Below are 25,686 nucleotides of genomic sequence, written 5' to 3'. Positions count from 1 at the left end.
TGGTTGGGTTGCAACTCTCTGCACCCCTGCTGCATCAACACAGTCTGGCCCCAATTAAATGAATGACAAGGCTTCATTGTTTCACATGGTTTTAGTCGGTATGTAGACGCACACTGAACGGTACAAAGCCTCAACAAAGGCTTCACAACATCTGAGCCGAACAGAACATCGACTAACAAACGCTCTTAAACTCACAGTGAACTTAAGAGCAGTGAACAGACGATGCCAAGTTGCAAATTATCCGAGCACCGTGAGCGCAGAGAAACGCACCAAAACCTGGACAAACCTGGCAACCCAGAAACAAAACAGAATCAGAACAGCCAACGGCAAAGAAGCAGAGACAGAGCAACGCTGCAAAACTGTGGCCTGTGTGATGAAATAAGAAGAGCCATCTTCTCTACCAAAATAAAAGCTGGACGCCAACAACTCAACACGCTCCCAAACCAGAAAACAAAATCCAATATCTATTGGGGGCAAACAGTGACATAGCCATGAAAGCGTCAAAATACAGGGTGTCAGAGCAGGTCAGAGTCTGAGAGGAAACCAGCAGAACATCACATTAAACTGCAGCGTTTATACTCTTACATGGTTCTCACTGTTTCAAGACCCCAAACCTTTCTCCTTTCATTACTGTGCAAACCATTTGTCATCCTTTTTTTTCCACGTTCTGAATTACTGCATTAACACTGTAAACCTTGAACAACATGCCTTGGCAGCGTTGTACCGTATTATGGTAATGCAAATAAAGCAAATTTGAATTTGAAAGAAAGAGAGAAGGCGAACGAGAGAGAGAGATAGAGAGAGAAATACAGAGAGCGTCGTTCCTGCAGCTTCCAGGGAGCACAGTCAGATGATGGACAACAGTAATAAATGAGCTACAGGGCCAACAGTGAGTCATGAAATCATATCAGCAATCAATCATAATCAAGTCATTGAAATGTACTTCCAGCACAGGACAGGAGCGGACCCAGCTGACCTCACTCTGTGTTTCCCTCCAACAGTCCTCATTGCTCTGAAACGGTAGAGCAGCAAGCCACTTTAGCAGTGTGCCTCTGGCTGTATGGTTTGTAGTAACACATACTGTGGCTCAATAACAAACACTAACACACACACACACACACAAAAAAACCACACACACATGCACACAGGTTTTGTTCAGCCATGGTGTGTTTGATAAAGGTTAGAAACGCTACATTCCTGTCATCGGAGCCACAGGGAACGTGGCCCGAGCTCCTCGTCGTGTCGCATACGCAACATGCTAATGTGACTGCATCATTTCCCGCTCCTGGATGATGATGGCCTGCAAACAATATTAGTAATAATGCGCGGACGCACTCAGCAGACTCTGTCCGCTGTTTAACTCTTCAGCTGCTGGACCAAATCTTTTTATCTGTGTCAAAATTACACCGGATGAAGATTGCTTTCTTCTAATTATACCCACTGTCCCCTTGTTGTTTGACTCATGTAATCCACTTGTGTTGTTTTTCAGCATCATTTCCCACAATACTTGTCTATTTTCTGTTGTATTAACCTCATCTGTGTCCTCATCCTGCGTAGATGTTACACCGATGAGATAATGGGATGACTTGTATCACTGTAATTCACTCCTGTCAACATACACAAACATTTAAAAAAAGAAAAGAACATCCGGTAACTGCATTGAGCTAAAATGTTGTAGGATACTGATTCCATGCTGTATGCATCATTGAAGAAAGATATGAAATTCAAAGTCAAACACACTCCGGGACACCGTCTTCCTGTCCCTGCAGTGTGAGCTTAATCTTTGTTCTTTTCTCACATGTTTTAAACAAAGACAAATGGTTCGTTTCACCAACGCTGAAAGTTACATAAACATAACATTGTCACTGATTGACGAATTCTATAAATATTCTGAAGTACTGGTATGCAATGTTTGCATACATCAACAGTCCCGAAACATGGAACATAAATAAAATGTATGTTGAGCAAAAGTTTACAGCTGTAATGCAACTGAAAACTGTAATTCTGTCTGCTTATCATGGGTAGAGTATGATGTCACTGTTTCACATCAGAAAAATGCCATTGACATTTCTGTATAAGCTGCAAAGCACAGCAGTGCATGATACATGTTGCTGTTGTGATGTGACTCAAAATAAACGTGCGATCATCTTTCCAGCAGGAGCTGACCCATTAAAACTACATCCAGCACTGGAGCGGTGCCAAGCGCTTTGGTGAGCTGCTGGTCACAGGAAACACTGAAATAGCTTGTATTATGTTAAATTGTTTGTTTTCAACACTGGCATAAATCAATGTTACTGTGTTACAGTAATACACATATCTCAGAGTTATAAAACCACAACATTTCTTTGGGTTGGGTCCAAGATCTGGGATAACAGTGGAGTAGAGAGGAGGAGAGGAGAAGAGAGGACTATAGACTGCAGCAGGAGGACGGGAATTGAAGCAAAGATCTGCAAAAAACAAACGTGTGAGACAGTTCATGTCTGAGAGGATAAGGAGATAAAGAGATAGTGGGGTCAACCTGCTCCGTATAGACAATCTGGGTAAGCTTCAGTCAATGAGTCTTATATATACAGCACAATGTCTTGCCTCTGGTAACCACTGACGGCCCCTCATGTAAACAACCATATCGTTGCAGCCTCTCAGATTGTGCTATGTCGACATGTACAGATGATAACCCTACAGAGAGTAAAGACTCACACTAAAAACATTTCCACCATAATCATGTCAGCATTTGGTCTAAAAAGGAAATGCCAGTGGGTGAGAAGACCTTTGAGTTGTTACAGCAGGGATGAATGAGTCGGAAAACCGCGCTGGTATCAGTTGAACACAAGCGACTGGATGTTTTACTGTAATTTCCGTAAAGGTAGATAAACACTGTGGCGCCACTGAAACATCAAGTCCAACAAAAAATGTTGCAGCAGCAACAACTTAGCAGGAGTCAGGAACTGGTACTGGTGTAAGACCAGAGCCTGCATTCATCAAACTGCTACAATTAAAGATGGAAGTAAAAGTGATGAATTTTTACTTTCACCAAAACACTCTTTTTCTCGCTCTCAAAATAATAAAAACAAATTATTAAACTTCTTCTGGACTTAAAAAGGCTTTTAAATTCAAGAGGGCTCCAGGGGTCGAGTCAAGTCCAGTTGTTTTTTTTATAGTGATGATATAAACCACTACCGATAATGTGAAAAACCACATCGCTGCAATAATAATTCATTACATCCCCACTGTTAAAAAAAACATTTCATCAAGCTTTTGCAAATGGATACAAGGTCATAGTGTTTAGTAAACCTCACAGTGTTTCCAAATGAACTTTCACTTGACCAGGAAACTGCCAGAAAAGAGTTTAAGTAAAACTGGATCTTTAAGCTTCAACTTTTAACTATACTAAGAACTGAATAGTTTCTGTAACCGTAATGGCTCCAGAAGATGGTCAAATATAATATTCAATGTTTATGTTTTTAGTAGCCTTTGATATACAATTTACCATAAACCTTTCACACATGAACAGAAATAGGATACACTTTTTTCCTCTTTATTTTCAACAACCATCCTCATCTACGTATGTAAACGAGAAGCTGTTACAGGCTGAATTTTTGCTTATGTTAATGAGACTCTCTCTGGCAATTCTGGAGAACTGAACTGCTAATGTCACAACATAAGCCTTTTGAGTGGATCATTTCTGGTTTCTATAAAATCAATAAAGTGGGTATAGTTGTGCACACGATGGCACATTCAACAGAGGATACCTAAATGTTTCATCAATAAGCTCCATGTTATCAAGTGGCATCAAATCAGTACTCATTTTTCATATGTTGAAGCATCTTGAGCCCACAACACTCCGATTAAACCTGTTCATCTACTTGCAGATGACTATTGTCAATCATACAACACTGAGGCATTTCTGACATGCACTTTAAGGCGGCGATGATGAACTTCAAAAAGGCACATGCTCTCCTGCACATCTGTTCAAACTTCTGGTACAGTAAATACATGAACTCAGCCTAACTGCATTATACTCCCTTGCTCTTCCTCTCTCTGCTCAGCAGATCCAGGAAAAAAAAAGAATTAGCTTCACAGCACATATCATGGACACAATCCTCTGGGATCCGTTACAACATGTCACATGTCAGAGAGAACCTGTTTACAGCCGTGTTCCCCCGGCTGCTCCTCACACAACGCTACACCTTCGCTCACAGAAGTGGGTGACATGTCACACAGCTCCTACTATTAAGGGCAGAGGATGAGCCAAATTACAAGATGATTTATGAAGCCTCCATAAGACACAGGGCAGAAAACCAAGTGGGGAAAAGCGCAGGCTCCACTATCCTGCTGCGATGACTATTCTGAGACGTACCTCAATTTTCCAGTGTTCCTGGAAAAGAATAGAGCTATTACAATTGTCCATGCCCTCGGTAAATCCAGTTATAAACTACTGAGGTCAGTGAAATTAGGAAGTCCTTGACATGAACCTGTTACACTTTAGAGAAAAAAAAGTTAACTTGCAATTTCATAATAGGACTATTGACAAAAGAACTGGATGTTCAGTTGCATCACCCTCAGACAGTTACATTTAGGGTTACGTTAAAGTATAGTGACCTGTCTGTGGTGCAAGTATTTATAAGATATCATACTATACATTTACATTTTAATAACAATGCTGTTCATCTAATTTTCATGAGCTTTAGTTTCAGTCTTTTTGCACTTGCATGTAGCTTAAGTGCATTTCATGAAGTTAAATAAGTCAGCAGGGGAAAGAGCTTTCAACAAACACATCATAAATCTGATGATGGCTTCATTAGCTAGCTGGCAAATAAAATCTGCTTGTGTGAGATGTCATTTCTGCTGGCAAAAATAGAGGACTTGCCAGATGAAAACATGAAGCTTGTTTTTGTCTGGAAATAAAAGACGAGCGGTTTAGTGAATCTGCCATCAACACTGGATGAATAAAAGCTTGTCAAGGGTGATTAACAAAGAGATAACTGGGCGCTGAAAACAGTTTAAGTAGAGCTCTCGAGTTTTCTCTGTAATATAATACAGTCTTAAAATGTGTTTAAACTTTTACTGCATTTTTTCGTCTTGAAATAAACAGACAGTGTCACATGCAAGATTGTGGGGAACGTGTGACTTTTAAGGCCAAGAACCAGAAATTCCACTGACCTTAAATGACTTGAAATGACTGAGGACAAGAAAGTTTATAAAAACTGACAATTTGAGAGACAGTTTATGACACTCTGAAGCGCTTCCTTCAAATCAGACAAGATTGTGTCTGTGCTGTTCCGCGAATGCCCAATTTCTTCCCTCTGTCCGACATCACTCATAACAGCCACCACCATCAGGAAATGAACAAGGACGAAATGCATTTGTCACCAGAGGTTTCTAAAGGTGACTGATTTGATTACACTTTGTAAATGTCATGCAGACGGTCTTAATAAGGAAAAATACACAGAGCAAACTTCCCCTCACAAAGCTGTCTAATTTTGCCAAATCAGCATCATTCACAGTAATCACATTGTACAGTAATCTCATTCAGCTACACACAGTGCTCCTCGCAGCAGCCCACGACACCACAGGGAAACTGTATCTATGACAAACAACACAGAGCAATCACCAAATCGTTGCTTCTGACTCGCATGCTACCTGCAGCCCTATTTCTGTTTGGCCTTTAACGATGTTGCAACAAATACATGTGAGTGTATATCAATCGATGTGTTTCACATCACCTGCTGTTATGACACTGATAGTGTGTTGTTAGACACCAACACTTACTGAGCAACAAAGACAAATGCCTTTTTTTCTTCTTTTTTTTTGCCTGATATGACTTTAAACAGTTTTGGTGAGAAGAAAGGTGTGTTAGACGGTGCATCAAAAGAAGATATAACCTTTTAAAGTCGTTACCAGGGATACCACAGTTTATTCAAATGTCCTCAAGTAAAAGCAGACACACAAATCCATCATCTGCGCTTTGCCTCCATCTAAAAGGCCAACAATTTTACAGTTTACTGTTATTATCTGATAGGCAAGCTGAAACCGACTCCAGTGAGCTTGACAAGAAAATGCATCAGATTAGTCAAGCTGGCTTTGAGGACCAGGCAGAGCAGGTTCGACACAAGACGGTGTTAAGTTTTTCCTCTGCTAAAACGTCCCACTCCAACTTGCAAGCACGGTTTAAAATGTTTAAACCTGCATTCAGATTCTTTTAGGGCCCACCATCGTAGAGCCCGACTCCCTCCCTCCTCTTTCTGTCTCTCTATATATAGGCCTATACACACCGTATATACATTTGCCCTCTCGTCTGAGCTGATTTGTATGTAAACTTGATTGTCTCACAGAGGGAGGCAGAACGGCAGCCAGGAACTTGAATCTCATCGCCCCAGCAGGTCATATCTCAAGAGCAGGACAGAGACAGCCCAAATTAATTCACTGTGGAAACTGATGATGCCGCTGCCATTATCACACCCCAAAAAGATGAAACCATGTTTCTTGTTGACCTGTGACATACCCACTGCAGCGACATACTTCATCCCATTTCCCCAATGATCTCCAGAGCATAACACGGCTCACACCATGTCTGAGTTTTTACTCTGCCGTGAGAGGAAAATCAGCCCTTGACAACCTCAAAGCATAAACTATCTTCTGCTCCCTATTAATGCTGCACTTTCACTGTCTTTCTCTCTATTAAATTCCATTGTAGGATGTGTGCACTGGCAGCTATTTTTAGAAACAGGGGGTTCACCAGAGAGATACATAGTATGAGGAAGTGCTGCTTTAAAATGCTCCTTAATGAACATGTGAGTTCCTGCTAAACTTGTTAAGTATAACCCTTGTTTGTTTTTTGTTTTTTTAATCATATCTGTGATGTGTGAGGGACTGTAAAACCCCTGTGCATTGAACAGAGAAGCTACTGCAGTTTGGCCGTTAACAAACTTGCTGCAATGTTTCTGTATGAAACCTAGCAACATGCCACAGTGTTTGTAGGAGGATATTTTTAGCTACTCTGCTGTTATTCTAATTGTAGGAGTTCTTGTTTGAATCCTACCCATCCCCTTTAATTACACTGCTGTTTCTTTGTTGCCACAAATTAAACTAGCGTGGGTATTAATGACCAATGTCTTAATTGTATAAAGGATCCATCTTACAAATTCTCAAACTGTTCTCAGTTTTGTTTGTTTTTTTGTTAAAAAAAAAAAAAGAAGCTCAATTTGAGATATTGATCTGAGGTAAAAACTGCATTGTGAAAAGACACTAGCAGCAGGATCTGGTTATTGAAGTGCACATATCATTTTAGATTACACTGGGGAAGATGCTGCTTATCAAACAGTGCACAATGAAAAAAAGTCTATTTTACACTAATAGATTCATAAACTATTTGAAATAACAGCAAACAGTATCTAGACACATGCACATGTACCTTATCAAGCCATCCCTTATGCTTACACAGAGGCAGCCATTGTTCCCTACAGCTTGAATATGAACCTGAGCCTAACCCAAAGTTTTTGGGCATCGAGAGCATGTAAACACAACTCATAAAAAATATGTTGCATGTCCAAACAGCTGGCTTTTGTTATTTCTATCTCTTCATCACTGTTTTTATGATTTTGGATAAAGTTCTTTTCTTTATAGTTGTATATTTTTGGTTTGTGTTATCACAATCTGTACAAAGTTACAGTCTTCCATTGGTCAGCATGTTGGGCCATGGCAAAAACATGTTCATGGGTCAGACTACAGCTTACACTCAAACCTCCAGTGTAAAAAAAGAGCAGTAGCATTACAGAGTCTGTAGTCTCAGTAGGGCTTCCTGGTTCTGTCACACACCATAGATCTGAGATACGCTAGAAACGCCATGAACCACCATCACATGGACACCTGGGTTTTCAGTGACCTGTACTGTCAGTTTGCTGTCAATGAGCCGCTGCTGTGCGACTCAGAGAGAGCCACTGACTTGTGTAGTTCTGCCCTTTCAGCAAACCTGGCTGTATGCTGTCCGTATATTACAGCTTTACAAGACTACCAAAGCCCGAGATACTGTATGTCAGTGAGCACCAATCACCGCTGTCTCTTTTTATTACATGTGGCGCATCATGACAACTTTCTCCTCTAACTCATACCACCCAAATGTCCTCATTAAAACCACTGTCGGTCATTGTGGCTGTATGCCCCATTCATTCAATGACGTCCTCAGAGTTTTACAGTGACAACTATGAGGTCATTTTCACAAGCTGCAGGGTGAAACTTACTGTATCTCCATCTCCATGCCACTCAGCTAGTTCATTACGTAATTGACCTAATGAAGTACATTCACTCTAAGACATGTACCCATGCTGGGGCACAAGAATGAACATTAAGGGGAGGTCAGCGAGGCCACTTGCTCCAAACCACCAACCCTACAGATAAGCTAGAGTAGAGATGGAACAATTTGCTGGAAAACAAGGATGTAGCAGGAAGAAAGCAAACAGGTCAATGACTATAAAGGCTTAGTGAGACTGGTGGCAATTTTGTAAAAACAGCTTAAAAAGGGAACATGTGATCTGCCCGACATGGTGCAAATTGCCATGTATCTACCAATAAAGTGGACCATTCTGCTGTATGCTTCAACTTTGACCCTACATTTCACTTGCATCAGAATACAGCGTCTCTCTGTGGTTTACCTTATCCTCAGACTCATCAGGCGAAGTGACAGCTTCTAGAGTACGGGTGAGTCCGAAGACAGCAGATGCTTCAATCCCACTACTGTCAGGGCCAGGAAATAACTGTTATGATACACAGAAACATTGTATCCATGACATCTAGCCTCCAGAAAAAGCCATCTATTTCAAGAGATACTCCATAGGCCTTATATCTTCCCTAATTGTGCATCAAACCAGCAGCAGAGACTAATGCATTACCACTAACTTTAAAAGAAAAGGCTGAATATTTAATGCTGTACTTTGAAGACATATTATTCACCATGACGTTGGGAAAACACTGAACGTTCAGAAACATGCATCTTACACATAATTCCCAGCAAGCTATTGGTAAATTCCAAAACACATACAAGAACCTCATACTATCACAGATACAGATATACATCAAAGCATCTTTTCCCTGCTGCTGCCCTCCCTAATAGACTGGACGAGACTTTTAACCTCCTCAGATGCACTGGTGATGCTCAGCAAGTATAAGCCTATAGCTTTTGAGTGTGGAAAGAGATACAGATAACAATCATTGAATTATAAGCCAGATGTTTATATGTTGACAAAGGCAGAGAGTCTTATTGATACAGCCTGGTTGGCTTAGTCTCTCTGTGTTCTCTCAGTTATGTTGTGTTGCTAAAAATACAGCAAAAGAGCTGGAGCACTATATCTAGGCCTTTGCAGCTCAAGCCGTGTGAGCACTATACTGGAAACACCTGCCTTTGCTGACAGAGGGCCACACAGAGGAATCTCCATCCTACTACTACAGAAATGACAGAAAATCCTCTGAAGTTGTTTGAGGCACCTCTGTAGCTGAAACAAATCTGTTGTGTGATTTGTTTGACAGTGCTGGTTCAAAAAGTTAGCTGCTTTTTGAGTCATAAGAAAGAGCACAGCACCCCACTGACACAGTCTGCATCCTGGCCTAGTTCATTTCCCAGTGAAGTACTGGCTCTATCTGCTGCTTCAGCACAGATCCTGACAATTGCGCACACTGTCAATTTATGACAATTCAATAATGAACAACCACCAGGTAAATGTGGACAAAGGCACACACTCTCAGGTTAGAATCTGGACTGGCGGTTAAGGAAGTTCATTCACCCCAGAGCCTACTCTGGTTTAGTTATAGTCCCAAATTGCACCTTCATTTAAGCAGCATTTTTGCATTTGAAATGAATTCACACTGTCAAGTTAAGATAAACAAAGACATGTTGTGACAAAGCACTCACCACTGCCACTGGTATGGAGGAGACGTTTCCAGCTGATCCGTTTGAGACATTGCAAGAGTCTCCAAGTTGACGCTACCTGCTGAAAAGTAAACTAACGAAGAGGGCGACCGGATGTGACGTAGCTCCAAATAAAATTTCAGATATAAAATTTCAGATAGTTGGTTGTATAAAAAAAATTTTTTTTAAAAGAGCTTATTGGAAAAAAAGAAATATGCAGTTCTGTGATTCTGCATTCTCACATAGCCTATTAAAAAACATGCATAAAAAAGTTATTTATATTGAACGCTAAAATAATACTGACTAAAAGGTATTGGACGTACTGTTTATGAATATGAATTGACATCAAAAAAAATAATTTCTCGTTAATTTACAAGCAAAAACTCAACCTCGATTTTGCTTGCTAAAAGGTTGGTTTGCTAACAGGTAGCTAACGTAACGTCGTTAACTGCTCCGGTAGGGACACAAGTGTTGTTATAAATTATCGTTCCGTCCTCTCTTTAGTTTGTCCCTGGTGTTACGAGGAGTTTTGGAAGGATCTGAAAAATGCATCTGAACGTGTGGTATGTGTTTACATGAAAACGGCGAGCTTTTCCCCGAAGTCAAAGTCGCATTTGTAGAAAACGGCTAACTAGCATTAGCATCGTTAGCACCAAGTCAATCCATGCTAAAGTGCTCTGTAGGAAAATGGTGATTATTACTCCATGAAAGGCGCAAAGTCGAGCAAAACTCTTATTTGACTGTCATGTTAAGTGTACTTTGTAGTACGGTGTGTCTTTTTACTGTATAAACAGATGTTTTGGGTGATAGTAGACAGTGTTTTTGTCGTCGCTCCTGCAGCATCAGCATGGCAAAACAGTCCCGCTACAGTATGATGATGATGATCTACTACACTGCAGTTGCAGTGCCGGGAAACTGTACTGCTGCTGAGCACATCATCCTCAAACCCCACAACCTGCAGGTAAAGTAGTCCGCACTACATGTTGTCCACCTGGGGCTTTTCTTTCATACCTACAGCAGCCTGTTGAAATAAACATCCCCTGCTCACTGAGGCTCTGCAATGTTGCATTTAATTAGCCACAAAATTAAACTCATAACCGTCGGTGTGACACGGAAGGCGAGGGCTTTTGTGTGTTGCTTTTTCTCTCTCACACGTACACACACACACACACACACACACACACACACACACACACACACACACACACACACACACAAAAGTCCAGGGTCTGAATAGAAAAGATGTCGACTGCTTTAAGTGCAGGATTTGCATCAGTGCAGTGGAGCCCGGTTCCCTTTTTTCACAGTCCTATTCGCACCTCTACTTGGCTGCCCTGGCTTCTTCAACACAAAATCAACTCAAGTGCTCATAAAAAATCATAACCCCCCCCCCCCTCCCCTCCCACCACACACACACACACACACACACACACAAGCCCGCATGATGTATCTACACTGGCCTGTACCAGCCGAGAGATAGACATGAAAGAATAGTCTGTCTCCCCCGGCTGCCTTGCTGAAAACATAGCGAGTGTAGCCCATTTAATCGAGAAGTGGTGTTGCAGAGGGGGGGAATGAATGCTGCTGCAGTAAACCCGGGGATGGAATAATCTGGTTAGGGGGGAATCACGTTGGACAGAATCTGTGCGTGGATTTGATCCACCGAAAAAAAACATGTGTGTGTGAGAGAGAGAAAAAGAGAGAGTGTGTGAACGAGAGAGGGAGAGTGTGTGTGTGAGCGTGTGTATGTGTGAGCGCTATTTAAAAAGTTAGGAGATCATGGTGCCGTGATGGTGCAGGCAGGGGGGGCTTTTTTTTGTGTCTGTGCGCTGCGCGTCCCCAAAACCATGGTGCTCGCCGATAGTAGAGCTGCACAGACAGAATAAGTTGTTCCCCCCTCCCAGCGCCTCTGCATGATCCACTCGCTGCATAAATATGATTGCAGATCTATCACCATTACAACAAACAAACGAATAACGCAGATCCGGCACACGCGCACGCACACACACACATACACCCAGACTCTGTCTCACACACACTCACGCACGGCACAACGCCGGCTCACAGCGAAACGGAGGAGTAGGCATAATGGTGATGAGCTTACCACTTGGATTCTTGTTTTTCTTAAGACTCTTGCCACAAAGACACTGCAGCATATGCGTTCCTTTGCTGAAAATGTTCCAAAGAAACCACATTGATTTGGGCGAAGAGCAATCCAGTGGCTTAAACACCCAGATATAGATGAGATCCTTGCGGTTGCATAATAACACAATTGGATCAGTTCTCCAGGACAAGGCTACCAATTGTATCATAGAAAAATAGGTATATCCAAGTCCTATGCGTTTTCATTCACGTGGCAAAAATATTCAGTATCTGTCAGACTTCGTAATAATGGTGTGTTTTCTTTCTTCTGGCGTATAAAGAATGCCTCCTCAACTAGTCGATAATAGAAAATATACTCTGTAAATTGCATGTGTCGCACCGGGAGGAGACGGGCCGCCAGTAAACAAACACAACTAACGTGAAAACAGTAAAACCCGGTGGATTTCCGAGGAGAAAATCATTGCCTATTAGTTCATCACTCTGAGGAGAGGAGGGTGGATCTGCACAGCATCAAAAGCCAAGGGAGGATGCATCCTATGCACAGACTGCTGCAATGATAGCCCCAACAAAACACCACATTGCCGGATCAGGTCCAATTCGTCTCTCCTATGAAGCAGCTTGTTTGGCGAGGTCAGATAACACCAACCTCAGTTCTCATTTCTTGTAGTCCCACACTGCAACGTTTCTGTTAAAGCCCAGGCTGGGGTTCTTGGTGTGTGTGTGTATGCGTGAGTGTGTGTGTCCGTGATTCCTGGAGTGTGCGTTTCTTCCCGTGGGGTATTTTCCTCAAGCCTTTTTCAGCACCACGCCAGTGGCATCTCCAAAAGTACGGTGCGCCTGTATAAAAACATTTGCATGAATTTCCTTTAGCGTCGGACCGCTGTTAGAAATAGACGGGGAGGAGGGGTTAAATTGAAAGATTGGCTTTCCATTACGTAAACACGTGGTTTCTGCGCCACCATATCAGTGATGCTCTCGGAAATTTTTATGATCTGACTGAGACTATTGTCCCGGCTTTGATTCTTGGAAATGACAGCGTCTGTATGAGGCAGGTGCTGTGCGATATGTGCGCCGCATGTCAAAGAGTCCCTTTTTATTATTCTTATTCACACCGATCATCTGCAGACCGTTTATTCTCGGCGTGACGTTTCTTTGCTCTCAGTTCTTTTAAGTTGTTGCAGCGCCGTGCAGCCAGGTGGGTGTTAATGAAGAAATTGTGCATAAAAGCCACGCTAAAGTCACAGGTGTTAAGAGTCACCTGCAATATGCTCGAGTGTACCATGTGTCAAGTCATCTACTCTCGCTGAAGCAGGGCTGCAGAGTACCCACAGGGCACTGCAACAGATCACTAATAATGTTCAGCCAGCGTTCAATTCAATTCAGTCAGCTGCTGAAAAAAATGCATTTTTGATTTAAGTCTATACAAAAGAGTTCATGATAGCAGCATGAAAACACTGTCAAACATATGATAGTCATATACGGCAAGACTTTCAGAATAAAAGTACATCCTGATTTGACAATTCAGATATTGTATGTTCATGTTTCCCAGCTCTGTTTTGTTACTTAATCCCTGAGGACAAAGGGGGAGTTAGTGTTGCTCATGACGACTGTTTCCACTGTGTGACTACTTTTCTCCAAGGATTAAAAGATTTTCCATTACAAACTAAGGGAGAAGAAGATATTGTTTTCCGCTGATTGTGCCCGCCGTCAACAGCCAGGAGTTATGGAACAAAAGAGAGTGTGTCAAGTATCAAATGTCAAATGTCAGTTTTCACTCTCAGTTTTTCCACCAAGTACTTTTAATTTTTTCAAAACTGATTTGTCACCAGTTCTCGATGGTTCTCTGTTGAGCGTGTTCTCCCGTACTTCAGATCTGGGACTTAAACACTCTGTCAGCAGGACTCCCTCCCAGCACAAATGGCAGAAGTCCGTCTCCCTGCCAGTATTTGCAGCCATTAGTTGCTCAGTGTAGTGATAACCCCTCTCACAGGTGTTAGATACTGTTTGCCAGTAAGCCATCTTCGTTAAGCCACAAAATGACCAACATTATGGCCCCGGCCGGCAAGATCAAATGACCTACTTGCAAAGTGTATTTTTTCCCCTTCCTTCCTGTAATTTTCAATGTATTAGTCAGGCATGAGTATTGAATTCTCACTAATATGGCGGTGATACACTGTAAATATGAGCTTAAGGCTTAAGTTTGATACAGAATATTAAGGAAACAGTGTTGTGCATTAGATCACTTCATTGATTCTTTAGTTTTTCAATTTACCCCACATGTATGTAACATGTATCAATTTGACATGTAATATATTAGTTATGTGGTTGCAACACATGCGCCCACATTTTATGGACAATTTTCTTCTCTTCTTCTCTTTTCTTCTCTATTTTCTTCTTCTTCTTTTTTTGTTCTTTTTTGTTTTCTTTTTTTTTACTCAATGTAACTTCAAGTAAGCAGAACAGAGAAACAGCCGAGGTTTGTGTAAATAATATTAACTACAGCACAGGAAGCTTGACGAGAGACTGGAGGAGTTCATTAGTGGGGTTGTGTTGTGTGTTCATCTCTGAATTACAGCATTAATCCACTTTAATGACCTAGTTTTGTGGCGCCCAGGTCTTGTCAGTTGTCTGTGATAACTGGTTCCTCGGGGATGTGGGCCACTTTGAAACAAAATGTTTCCTGATTGACTTTCTTTACACAGCATTACTTTTTTTTTTTTTGCTGTGTCACAGTTTAAAGGCTATCTGCAAGGAATTTCTAGATTGATTTTGAAGAGATGGTGAAATTTCCAATTACTGTCACAGCTTGTACATGTTGTGTACATGCCAATTACATACCGTTCATACATACTTATCAGGTGCACACTCACATACTGTAGGACCCCCACCCCCCTCCATACACACACACAGTTGTTTAAGCAATTTACATGTGTGGGGTGGGGTCAAATGGACTCATTGTGGAATCAGCACAAGTTGGAGCAGTGCACTCCAGTCCTCTCCCTCTGCAGAGGCCTCTCATGTCATCCTCCCTATCGATCCGTCTACTGTAATGCAAAGTATCATCGCACCCTGGAGGATATCGTCTGACAATTTTGTCAGGGATCATTAGAATACTTCTTTTTGATTGCCCAGGCTGTGGCCAGCAGGAAGTGGCTCCCTTGTGAGTTTTTAACAGCCTGTTTTCTCCTGATGGGGAAAATAACTTGATTTAAGATGCACAGAGATAAATGGACAGGCTCCAGTTTTACTTATGGTCTCTGTGGTCTTGGATGGTATTGATGATTATTGTGAGATTGGCTCATATATGGAAGGATTCATATGATATGAAAAAGTTGTTTCAGGTAAAGGTCTCCGCACAAATTTTGGATTAGATTGTGGATAGTTAAACTTTATAGACAGGAAACACAATGACCTTTGTTGTGATGATTTATTAGTAGCATTTTATAATCATTAACTGCTACATTTTAAGGAAATAGTCAGTACCTTGGCATGCTCCTGTGAAAGGAATGAATATTATAGTCCGTTGCATATTATGTTTTGAGCAGGAGTGTTTCCTTCTAATTAAATCGGTGGTTAAAGGCAAATGAATAAATTAACCTAAAAGTACTTCACTCTCCACCACAGGCTCATTTTTATCATGTTATCCTTGATAATGATAAATGGACTGTGATTGCAGCTTCTCAAAATGTTGGGATCACATATTGTAAAATTGGACAGCACTAAAGATTAGATTACTATAACAATGAAGCTTATTTTCTGGTATTGTTTTATGCATGTGATTGTTGGGAATAACAACATGGAGACAAATGGGTGAAAGCAAAGTCAGATCGAAGTCATTCCATCACTTATGTAAAAAAAAAAAAATGCAAGTTTCATAATTAGCCTGTTGAAGCTTAATTTAGAAAGTTGTGCTTTTGCCCAAGGCAGGGCCAGTGCTTTCAGGGAATGCTACACTGGGACCACTTGTTTTTCCATGTTCAGTATCAGTGTGAAAACCATCCGCTCCCCCCCTCACCCAGCGTGCCCCCAGCCAAGATGTCAGAGAAGGAGAATGAGCTGTGTTTGGCACTGCTTAGAGCAAGTGTTCACTAGAAAATGAACAGCTGCTGTGAACCACATTATGACCAAAGACTGTTCAAACACACACTCCCATATACATAAGCGCAAAGTCAGTATACGCAAATAGCAACTAGCGTCTGCTCATTCCCACCCAGCTCTTTGCCCAGTAAGCGCCCCCCTCCTTCAAGTTGTTAGCAGGTTATTCACTGATGTCTATAGGGACAAAGTTGAAAGGCCCGAACTACTCTGCCTGCATCAGTGGGAGCAAACTATTAGGATCTACTCATCATCAATCATAACAGAGTTGTTAGTTTTATCAGAGTGAGAGATTTATGTCATATACTTAAGGATAATGAAAATAGAAACTTTGTCCATTTTGGCTGTTGATATGCAAAGTAGATATTAGCACCCAGATTTCTGTCAATTCACTGGTACTTGGCTAAAATGCAACAGCATATGTGATGTTTAGACATCAGCTCTGAAACCTCTCCAGAGCACCCACATTGTGACTAATAGGGCAAAGACCAATAGAGCAAATTGAGGGATCCCACACACATAATAACCAACTCCTCTTTAAAATCCATTGTGACCAACAATATTCATTATTGCAGAGAGATAAGGTCAATGACACTGGCCCAGTGCAGATTTAGACACTCTCCACTGTATAAGCAAACCAGCCCACATTCAGGGAGTATTATAGTGCTAGTAATTCAGCTTAATTCAGTCCAGCGCTGTATGTTAATGGTCAGAGGCTTGTGTCTCTATTCTGTACTATAACTTTTCGCTTTCATCTGTGGTACATGTCAGTGTCATGGTCTACAAGAAAAAGTATTTTAAAACATCCATGCATACATCCATTAGCTGTACCCTGTATCCATGCAGGGTCATGGGGACATGGAGGGAATAGCCAGTCTATCATGGGGCTTCCACACAGAGACAAGCAATGGGCACTGTAGAGCCTCCACAACTTTTGAAGACAAAATAAAGCAATTAAAAGATAGATAATAAACAATTAATTTCCAAAGAACTGACTTAAATCATTTCTGTCAGGGTTTACTGGACTGAGCCTGACAAAAGGTTTAAAATTAGGTAGTGTCTTGTTGTTCACAGACAGGTTGCCGATCATGAACCTCTCTTTCACTGTCACTGAAAAACCACCCAGCCTCAAACATTAGCGCACATTTCATAAATGTTCAATAAACCCTGTTGAGTTCCAGATCAACTTTGTATCAATTTCAAGTCTTTAATGAAACTAATGGTGTCCATTTCAACATGGGGACAGGTGTTCCCTGGTTCTGTGGCAACTGAATTTGTCCCTTTTATTATTATTATCATTATTATTATTATTAAAATCCTCCCCAAAAAGCCATAATATCATCTATGGTTTTAATGCAGTCTCACAATGCTCTCTATATTTGGAGACATCTGTCACAAAGGCATGTGCTTGAAATATAGATGAAGATTAGATGTTCTCAGTTTTGCTTTGGGGCGAGGCAGGAAGTGCCTTCACTGCATAGTCACCCCAAAGCATGAGGCAGAGCCCACGGTCAAATGGAGGAGTGAATAAGTGAGTTGATATTAGTGCTGAATGCTACAGTGGTCACTCTCATACCGAGCATCGTGGAGCTCTGGCACTGCTCTTTCTCTGGCCTTTCTCCCGATGCCCTCATCTAAACCTTACCAGAAGCGATGCATCAACACACACACACACACACACACACACTCACGTCTTAATTATGCACAAGGCCTAAAATAAAGTCCGCTCTCCAATCGTGTCCTTTTATAATAATCTCTTATGGAGTTTCCTGTTCAGTAAGAATTGTCATAATCAGCATATTTGTTTCTTTGTAATGAAAACTCTTTACATTTTCAGCCTATCTCAGCTGTTCTCTGCTTGCTTCACTGTTTAGCCTGAACCTACGGTGATTCCAGCAGCTGTATATTTCTCCATCTGTTATCCAAGTTGTCTTTTCAGTGTGTTTTTCTCAGGGAGATCCATCGCTCTTCTCTATAGGGTTGTAACAATGCCATTACATAGTTAAGCTCATGAAGCCAGAGTCTACCAGAACATATACAGCCATGTGCGGTCATGCGATTGATTGTTTCCTGCAGTGCCAACAATATAATCAATATTTCAGCTGTTTCACTCCCTCTTTAGCCACTGATCTGTCATGTAGTGAACCAGTCTGTTCTGCTCTATACACTATCTTTATCCTGCTCCCCCTGTAGAGGAGAGTACAAGTCGCTGGAACAGCAAGCATAAAAGATTATCTTGTACGACTTGTACAAGAACAAAACGCAACAAGTAGGTGGACAACAACTGTGATACCATCAGGTTATTTTGAGACGTGGATGTTCCTTCCTCTCGAACCACTTTACTCCAAACTGGAGGTTCCAGGTTTTCTGGAGTATTCGACCTGCCATCAGTGGATGAAGACAATCACACTGTTTCACTTTGACATCATTTAGTCTATATTTATATTCACTGATTCTGCAGGACACGTAAGACTAACAGGCATACTTTAACCTTGTTATGTAAAAAAAAATAACTATAATGATGATCTTGATGAACTTTTATTTTGAAGTTTTCTCAAAAATGTTTTGTGTTACTACTGAGTTCATCACCTGAGGACAGAAACTATCTATTCCTTTTTTTAAAGTTACAAGTTAAGTATTTAAGATTTTTACATCGTGGGCCAGAAAATAAAATCCTATACTGTTCTCTCTGTGCTGGCATACAATAATTCCTGATTGCAGAGCTGTTCAGCAGCCAATTTTCTTATGACAGTTTTTCTTGAGCCACTGAATGCAACACATGCAGACTTTTCAATTCAGTCCACACTTTCAACTGCATTAACTTACAACAACAAGAGGCGTCTAGTCCAAACAAGTTTCAAGTCCCTTTTAACTCAGCAAAGAGTTTATTGTTTTCTCCTGTGAAGTACTTTGTGATGTCTCATGTAAAACAATGTGTCATTCAGTCAGTACTATATAATGCATAGTGTATACTGACACCGTATATTCTTCACCTACGATTTGGACATGTTCAAATCGAATGTATGGGACTACGCTGTGTCCATGGACATACAGTATGGTCCTATAGATTGATATTACATAACTGGACTGGACTTAACTGGATTAAGCATATGAATTGAGGACATAGGGTTGGTAAATTTACATAATCATCACACTGAACTATTTTTAAGGTTTTCAAATGATACAGATTATTTTGCCCTTGAGAAATAGTAAAACAGAGACACATGTTAGGGATGATCCTGTCAGATACATACTAATTGAGAGCAATTGCTTTCTTTTGGCAGGTTTTAAAGATTCAAGGAAGAAGGACCTTGCCAGAAACCAAGGAGCCGAGATGTTCAGCAAAGGTGAAGTTGCCAAGGGAAACAGGAGAACATTTATAGTTGTGAACAAAACTGAGGTTACATTTAAAAGGACAAATCGGAGCATAAATCTGCATTTGTGTTAGTTTACTGCAGTCGATTAGTCCAGCATGTTACTGTACTTGGCCTCACTCAGGCTAATTTGTTATCCTCATAACTCATTCCACTGTTATGCAACAGCACTGTGGGTCTTTTTTAACTTGTAAAGACTGCATCTTTCATTATTCATACCCTTTCATAGCACAGATCTATCTGGGATATAGGCCTGTATGGGTTTGAGTATTAAAATGGGGCAAACTTCCTGCATTCAAGGAGGAAGTGCAGCATGTATGCGCCAAACTGTCATCAGAAGAGCCACTTTAAGAGGGATAAAGCCTATTTCCGAGTCAAAGCATCCATGCCTCTGTAGCTCTGCGGCATTAATGGAGCAGCAGGGCTGAGAGTATAGTGCCTTGGAGTCGTTACCTATTCTACCATCCATTAGCTGAAAATTGTGTTGGCTTTAAAACGACTGTCTGTGTATCAAGTGAGAAGGTTTTTTCAGATTTTGTTGGGGTTAAAGTTTTGTTACTGTTAATCAGTAAAAATGAGTTTTAGTTTGTTTACAAAGGAAAATTGTAGAAGATACGGTAAATACAGCTGGGGCTGATGCTGCTGCTTCTGTCTGCCAACAGCTAAGTGCCAAATTAGCAGTTCCTCAAATGGCCACTTGAGTCTGGTTCCAAATCCAAGTCAATCTCTATAGATTTACATGTTAAAATGCCCAAATTTACTGCAGTCATTAACATGTTTACAGTCTGGTTTTGATCTTTAACGCTATTTTCTAAAGCCAACTCCCATCTTTGTAGCATATAAACATTGGTGAGTTGATGTTAGATTTTTACCAAATTTTAAAATTAAAAATCTAATGTGAGTTTCTATTTTTGAAAAGGTCAAGACAATGTTTGTAACCAATCTGAGAGGTGATCACTTAGAGAAGAGAGTTGTGTTGAGACACTTTCTATTGACAGAAGCTTCCCACCGCTTGACATTTGAAGCCAACTTGACACATTATGTCGGGGAAATTAAGCTTTAATTGCTTCAGCAAAATCTTATTCAATCTTAATCGCAAAACTTGATTGCAGGTGACTGCTGAGCAATACCTAACAAGCAGATTGGGAGCAAGTGTGATGCAGCCACCTCTAAACAGGATCTTCTCTTGGGACCTGTTACCATAGTCCCTTTCCATCACACAGGAAGAAAAAAAAAACTTCCTCACCTTGGGGAAACGCTCAGGCTCCCCTCGCTGATCTCACTGTGGTCGTGGCCACAGACAGAGACCAGGTTATGAGCTCTAAGGGAACTCCTGATGTCTGCCTCAATTAGTGTAGACAAAATTATCTTCAGTAGCATCGGACCCTGGAATGGCAGGATTTTTTTTATGTCTTCTTATTTCTCTATGATTGTCGGAAAGTTTCCTCATGCAATAAATTATTTTTATTAGATTTTGGCTTTAAAATGAAAGTGTCTTAAAGCAGCTGAGATAGATGTATCCTACCCCTGTGTATATGCACACACACAGTTTTATAATGTTGATGTGTGTATCAGATCTTACTGAACTTCCACTCTCCCTAAGAGGCCGTCTTTCTTCGCACTTATTCCCACAACAACACGGTGAAAATCACCAGTGAGACTTCCCTGTAACTGGTAGGATCCCCTGCCATTCTGAAAAGGACATGAAAACAAGCTTCATTATCTTTAATGCATCATTATATCCCTTCATAATTAACAATGATTCTGTTCTCTCTCTTTTTTCTTTTACGAAAAGGATATAAACAGATTTTTGGATGGTGATCAACAGAAAAACCAAATTAAACCAAAAACTCAGTGAAAGTAATATGTGCTGGCCTAAATGTATTATAAATGTAAGATCAATACATGCATGAATATTTGCCCTCTTCATAATGGTGCACATAAATCAACAGTGATGAAACCAGTTGTGGTGGAATTTTAATTTAAATGGAGAGCACCTATGAGTAATCAAGCTCCAACAAAGTGATTGATTTTTGACTCTAGAGTCTATAATCAGAGGTCCAGCTGCACTGGTGGTGAATATCCAGGCAAAAAAAAAATAGACCTCATAAATGCAAAGGACGATTCTACACAAACCCAGACCAAGGTTACTGAAAGTAGCAGTCGCAGAAGGAGAATTTCTGAAGCCCTGAATATCCATCAAAGTCATGAAAGGTCAGTCATGAAAATGAAAAGAGAGCTGAAAATGGGTCCATACCACACTGTCCTAAAATCTTGGGTTTTGTGAGAGAGAAAAAGCAGCAACAGAGGTCAGCAAGAAAACTGTGCATAACCACAAGGTTCACTGCCTACAATATACCTTCTGCGTGTGAATGTGTTTATGCGCGTATGTTTCTTTAATACAGGTCAAAGGCATGTCGATTAGGTGAACTAAAGACTGTGTTGCCTGAGGCTGTGAATAAGTGTACGTGTGAATCGTTTAACCCTACCTCTTGCTTAGTGTGTGCTGTGATACGCTTCATCCCTCACAGATCTAAGCACCCATAGCTAATGGTTAAGTGTTCACTATAGAATTTGCATGCAAGGCTCTGAAAGTAAAAATAGGTTCTTCTGTCTGATAACACCATGATCCTATCGACACTGATTAGCTGAACTTTGGTGGGATCATCTCAGAATTGATCAGTTTGGTGTAAGAGAAACGCTACATCAGCAGAAAATAACCCAAAGTTTCCCACCATGAGGCCTGGTGGTGGCAGCCCCATGCTGTGGGGATGCATCTCTCTGTAGCAGTCCTTGGAGGGATTGTTAGGGTTAAGGGTCAAATGAAACCTATGGTCTGCAAGAGAAGTAACAGCAACCGATGACTGAGCTTCCTCTATTTAACATTGACTCATTCACACAGGTACAAATTCATATCTACCTTTATGACGATAGATTCATTTCTGATCAGTGTCAAAAATGAATTAACTTCATCCAGAAGATCCACTTTGTCATCCTGGTATCCACCATCTGTCTCATCATCACGTCTCTTATACAACAAAGTAACAAATTAAACTGGAAATGTTTTATAGCTTATAATTCATTCATGAGGACTCTTTCCAAAGCACTAAGTCATGACTGCACTGGGGCGAACATTTAATTGTCCTGTGAGGGCATGTGTGAAGAAATGTCAGACACGAATAATTGCAGTACCCTCACAACAGCTTCTACAATCTTTAACAACTGTAATATTACTTCAGATACTCCTAAAAGTTAGTCCTGCAGAATAATTTTCTTATATGTCCAAGTATTAACATTTGCTTACATAGGTTTTGCATATGCATATGATATAATCATCTGTTATAGTTTAATCTATTACAGTTTCATGAGTGATTTGGTTGCTCATCCTGGCGTGGGATTTGAATTATTAACAGCGGTGATCTCAGCTGCCCCATGAATAGTCATAGCCAGTTCGAGCCAGTAGGGGGGAGTGTTGCAATGTACATGTTCATTCATGAAGTCACCTCAATGGGATTCATTCAACAAATCAGAAATAACACTCCTTTTTGTTTTATTATTCAGAAGATACACATGATACTTAGATGCACATTATATTATAATTCAGCATGATACCACAGAATACTCTCTCTGTTTTGTGTATTGAATTGAATTGAAAAGTGTACTTTCTAAGTTACTAATTTGGTTTATGACAGCAGATTTTCTGTGGGTGTCTTGTGTACAAACTCTGTTATCACTAAGTGTGTAAGTTTAGGTTGATCTGAAGCAAGTCTCCAAGTAACTGTTACCAAGGCTCTAACTGTCTATGTGCAGCAAGTAGGAAACTGTAGTAGCCTTCTCTCCCTTCTCTCCTGTCAGTATTAACTGTAATAGTTTGACATCTGGCTTATCTATTTCGCGATCTGCCCATTTACAGTTAAAAATATCTCACACACATTTTGAAAACTCAGTTTGCCTCCCAGTTGATTTTCATCCTGTAAGTGTGACTAACGGTGTCTTCACAGAGCAGCTCATTTTGCAGTCACTGTCTCCACAGCCTCCTCGCTAATTAGCCTATCTCTATGCCTTTTCTCTGTGTGGAACTTGCTAAACAAGAACATCGTTTGAAACCATTCATTCATCTCCGCTCTCTACAGCTGCTGTCATGGCAACCTTTGCAACTGGCAGAAAACAGACTGCCGTCTCTGAGCTCCAGTCAGCCTGGACACTTCGTAGCCTGAACACACACTTGAACAGATGAGGAGCTGTGATACTGAGACTCCGGGGCGGCCACAGGTGAGTCGGATTAATTTGGATTATTTTGAACCATAACCAAAAGGATTAAAATATGTGGGTTTTTCCGTTCTACTGAAAGTGAGTCAGGGGATGGGGGATTGTAATATTTAAAACTTTGTTTCATTTTTTTTTGTCTGCAGCACCTGGCATGTCAACCCCTGCTTCCCACTGTAAACAAGTATCTCCAGCAAAAATGGGACAAGTCTTCATATGATTTACACAGGATGAAGGTGAGGAGCTACGTGTATTTGTCCGTGGTGTCCCAGATTCAAAATGTCTTTGAGTCACAAAAGTATCAAATTAACCTTCTCCCCCAACTATTAAGTGTGTGTATTGTTATCACTATTGTATTTTTTGTGTTTTTGCTCTTCTCCCAAGGTAAAGTCGGCCAAACCAACAATTAACATGACTCCACCAGAGACCTATGGTCACCTGGCTCTGAGGCTGAAGAAACAAAAGGTTGCTCTTTATTTCTCATTTTAACTAATCTCACCATGTTGTCCATAGGATGGCAGCAGGTGTATCAGTGCTGATACCAGTAAAGCCTCAATCTACAAAAATAAAATGAAAAATGATGACAAATTCTAATTAGAAAATAGAACCACTGTAAATATACAGTATTTAACCTCAGTTGAATATAGTGCACATCTGAAGTGTTTAAATGCAACAACTACAATAAAGAAGTTCCTTTCAGGTGTCTTATAAACAGTACTAGGTTCTCCCTCTGTGGTTTAAAATATTCTGTCATGTTAAGCTTGAAGAGGAGTGGGCATTGAAGATTCAGAGGGAAAACGACATACTCATGGAAAAAATATCACACATCATGAGGACAACTGGAGGAGTTGACAACAAAAATTACTATGTCAGGAAAAGGTGAGTTAAGGGTCGGGCTTTCTAACAGTGCAATATTTAAATTTGGTGATATTGCCATGGTTGCACAGTCTGTCTTTCCTCTTCATGATAGCCTTGGCAAGGAAAAGCGACAGCTGGAGTTGCTCCGTATTACCAAGGAGAATCAACTGATCCTGCTCCGCCTCAGCCAGTGCAGACCACACTATAATGTGAAGAGCTGGCATGAGGACTGGCTCAAAACTCTGAAGATGATGGACAGCATCGCACGATACCCGAGAGGAAGAGCAAAACAGGTGATTTTCATTAAAGTACAATTCATATAATATAATATGCAGTGTATATATATATGTATATATAGTAACATCAGCATAATAATCTCTTCATAAAGTGTATAATTATCTTTATTTTATGGTGTAATAAAGATTTAATTTCATGTGTCACACCAGGGACAAGTGAAAGACAGCAAGCAGAGCAGTGGTTGTAATAAAGAACAAAAGACAAGCACAGATGCAACCACGCGCAGCCCTGAAAGTAATAAAACAAATGGCAAAGCAGAATCTGAAGAAACTGAAAAGAAGAAAGAAACCATCAAGGAACAAGAAGAAGGAGAAGAATTACAGAAGGACACAGACCCTGTCCCTGAGAAATCCAGCTCATCAGATTCACCTGAAAATCCTGGTCCCTCTGACACTATTCAAGTTACAACAGATAAACACTCTGTTGAACAGGCCTTGACTCCTGATAAGTCTGAAATGTCCAACAGCCCTAACACGCTTATAACACACGAACTGGAGACCACAAGTGTGGAGGAAGGATAAAATACCTGGTCGCTTCACTAAAGCTTTATTTTTCTGTATAGACCGTATCAAAAATAGTCTACACTCCAGAACTGGACACAGATATTACATAGCAGTATGGTATGATCTTTAGCACTGGTTTAGTCTAAATAGACCAGCTTTACTTGTATAGGCTTTGTATAATGAGATAATTAGTCAAAGAGTGTAATTATGAGTGATGTCATACTTGCCAAATAACATTTCAGGGCTCCAGACTACACCTAAATGGGTGCATTTTGCCCCTAAAATTTGAGAC

The 25,686-nt window shown here is 40.7% G+C and overlaps 2 protein-coding genes across 4 annotated transcripts in view; one reads left to right on the top strand and one right to left on the bottom strand.

Moving 5' to 3' along the window:
- The window catches only part of fgf14 (fibroblast growth factor 14), a 101,533-nt gene extending 88,594 nt beyond the window's left edge, over positions 1-12,939 (bottom strand). Inside the window, exon 1 of the mRNA XM_085764169.1 lies at positions 12,003-12,939. Within this exon, the coding sequence (XP_085620295.1) occupies positions 12,003-12,210 (208 nt within the window). The 5' untranslated portion in view covers positions 12,211-12,939. The remainder of the gene's footprint in view (positions 1-12,002) is intronic.
- On the top strand, positions 10,327-25,543 carry cfap97d2 (CFAP97 domain containing 2). Of its 3 annotated transcripts, XM_085764166.1 has the most exons (10): positions 10,327-10,461; positions 10,739-10,859; positions 19,381-19,443; positions 21,876-21,934; positions 23,604-23,742; positions 23,883-23,972; positions 24,121-24,201; positions 24,497-24,615; positions 24,707-24,887; positions 25,041-25,543. In XM_085764166.1, exons 5-10 carry the CDS (start codon positions 23,704-23,706, stop codon positions 25,410-25,412), a joined length of 882 nt encoding a protein of 293 aa, XP_085620292.1. In that variant the 5' UTR covers positions 10,327-10,461; positions 10,739-10,859; positions 19,381-19,443; positions 21,876-21,934; positions 23,604-23,703; the 3' UTR covers positions 25,413-25,543. The 3 variants fall into 3 exon arrangements, with proteins under 3 accessions (XP_085620292.1, XP_085620293.1, XP_085620294.1); XM_085764167.1 differs by lacking the exon at positions 21,876-21,934; XM_085764168.1 differs by lacking the exons at positions 10,327-10,461; positions 10,739-10,859; positions 19,381-19,443; positions 21,876-21,934 and adding an exon at positions 23,292-23,443.
- Positions 25,544-25,686: the final 143 nt, after the last annotated feature.

This window comes from Trachurus japonicus, chromosome 21 (genome assembly GCF_045865225.1).
Source record: "Trachurus japonicus isolate A0001 chromosome 21, Traja_1.0".
Lineage (NCBI taxonomy): Eukaryota > Metazoa > Chordata > Actinopteri > Carangiformes > Carangidae > Trachurus > Trachurus japonicus.
This window is presented reverse-complemented; position numbering and strand designations above follow the sequence as displayed.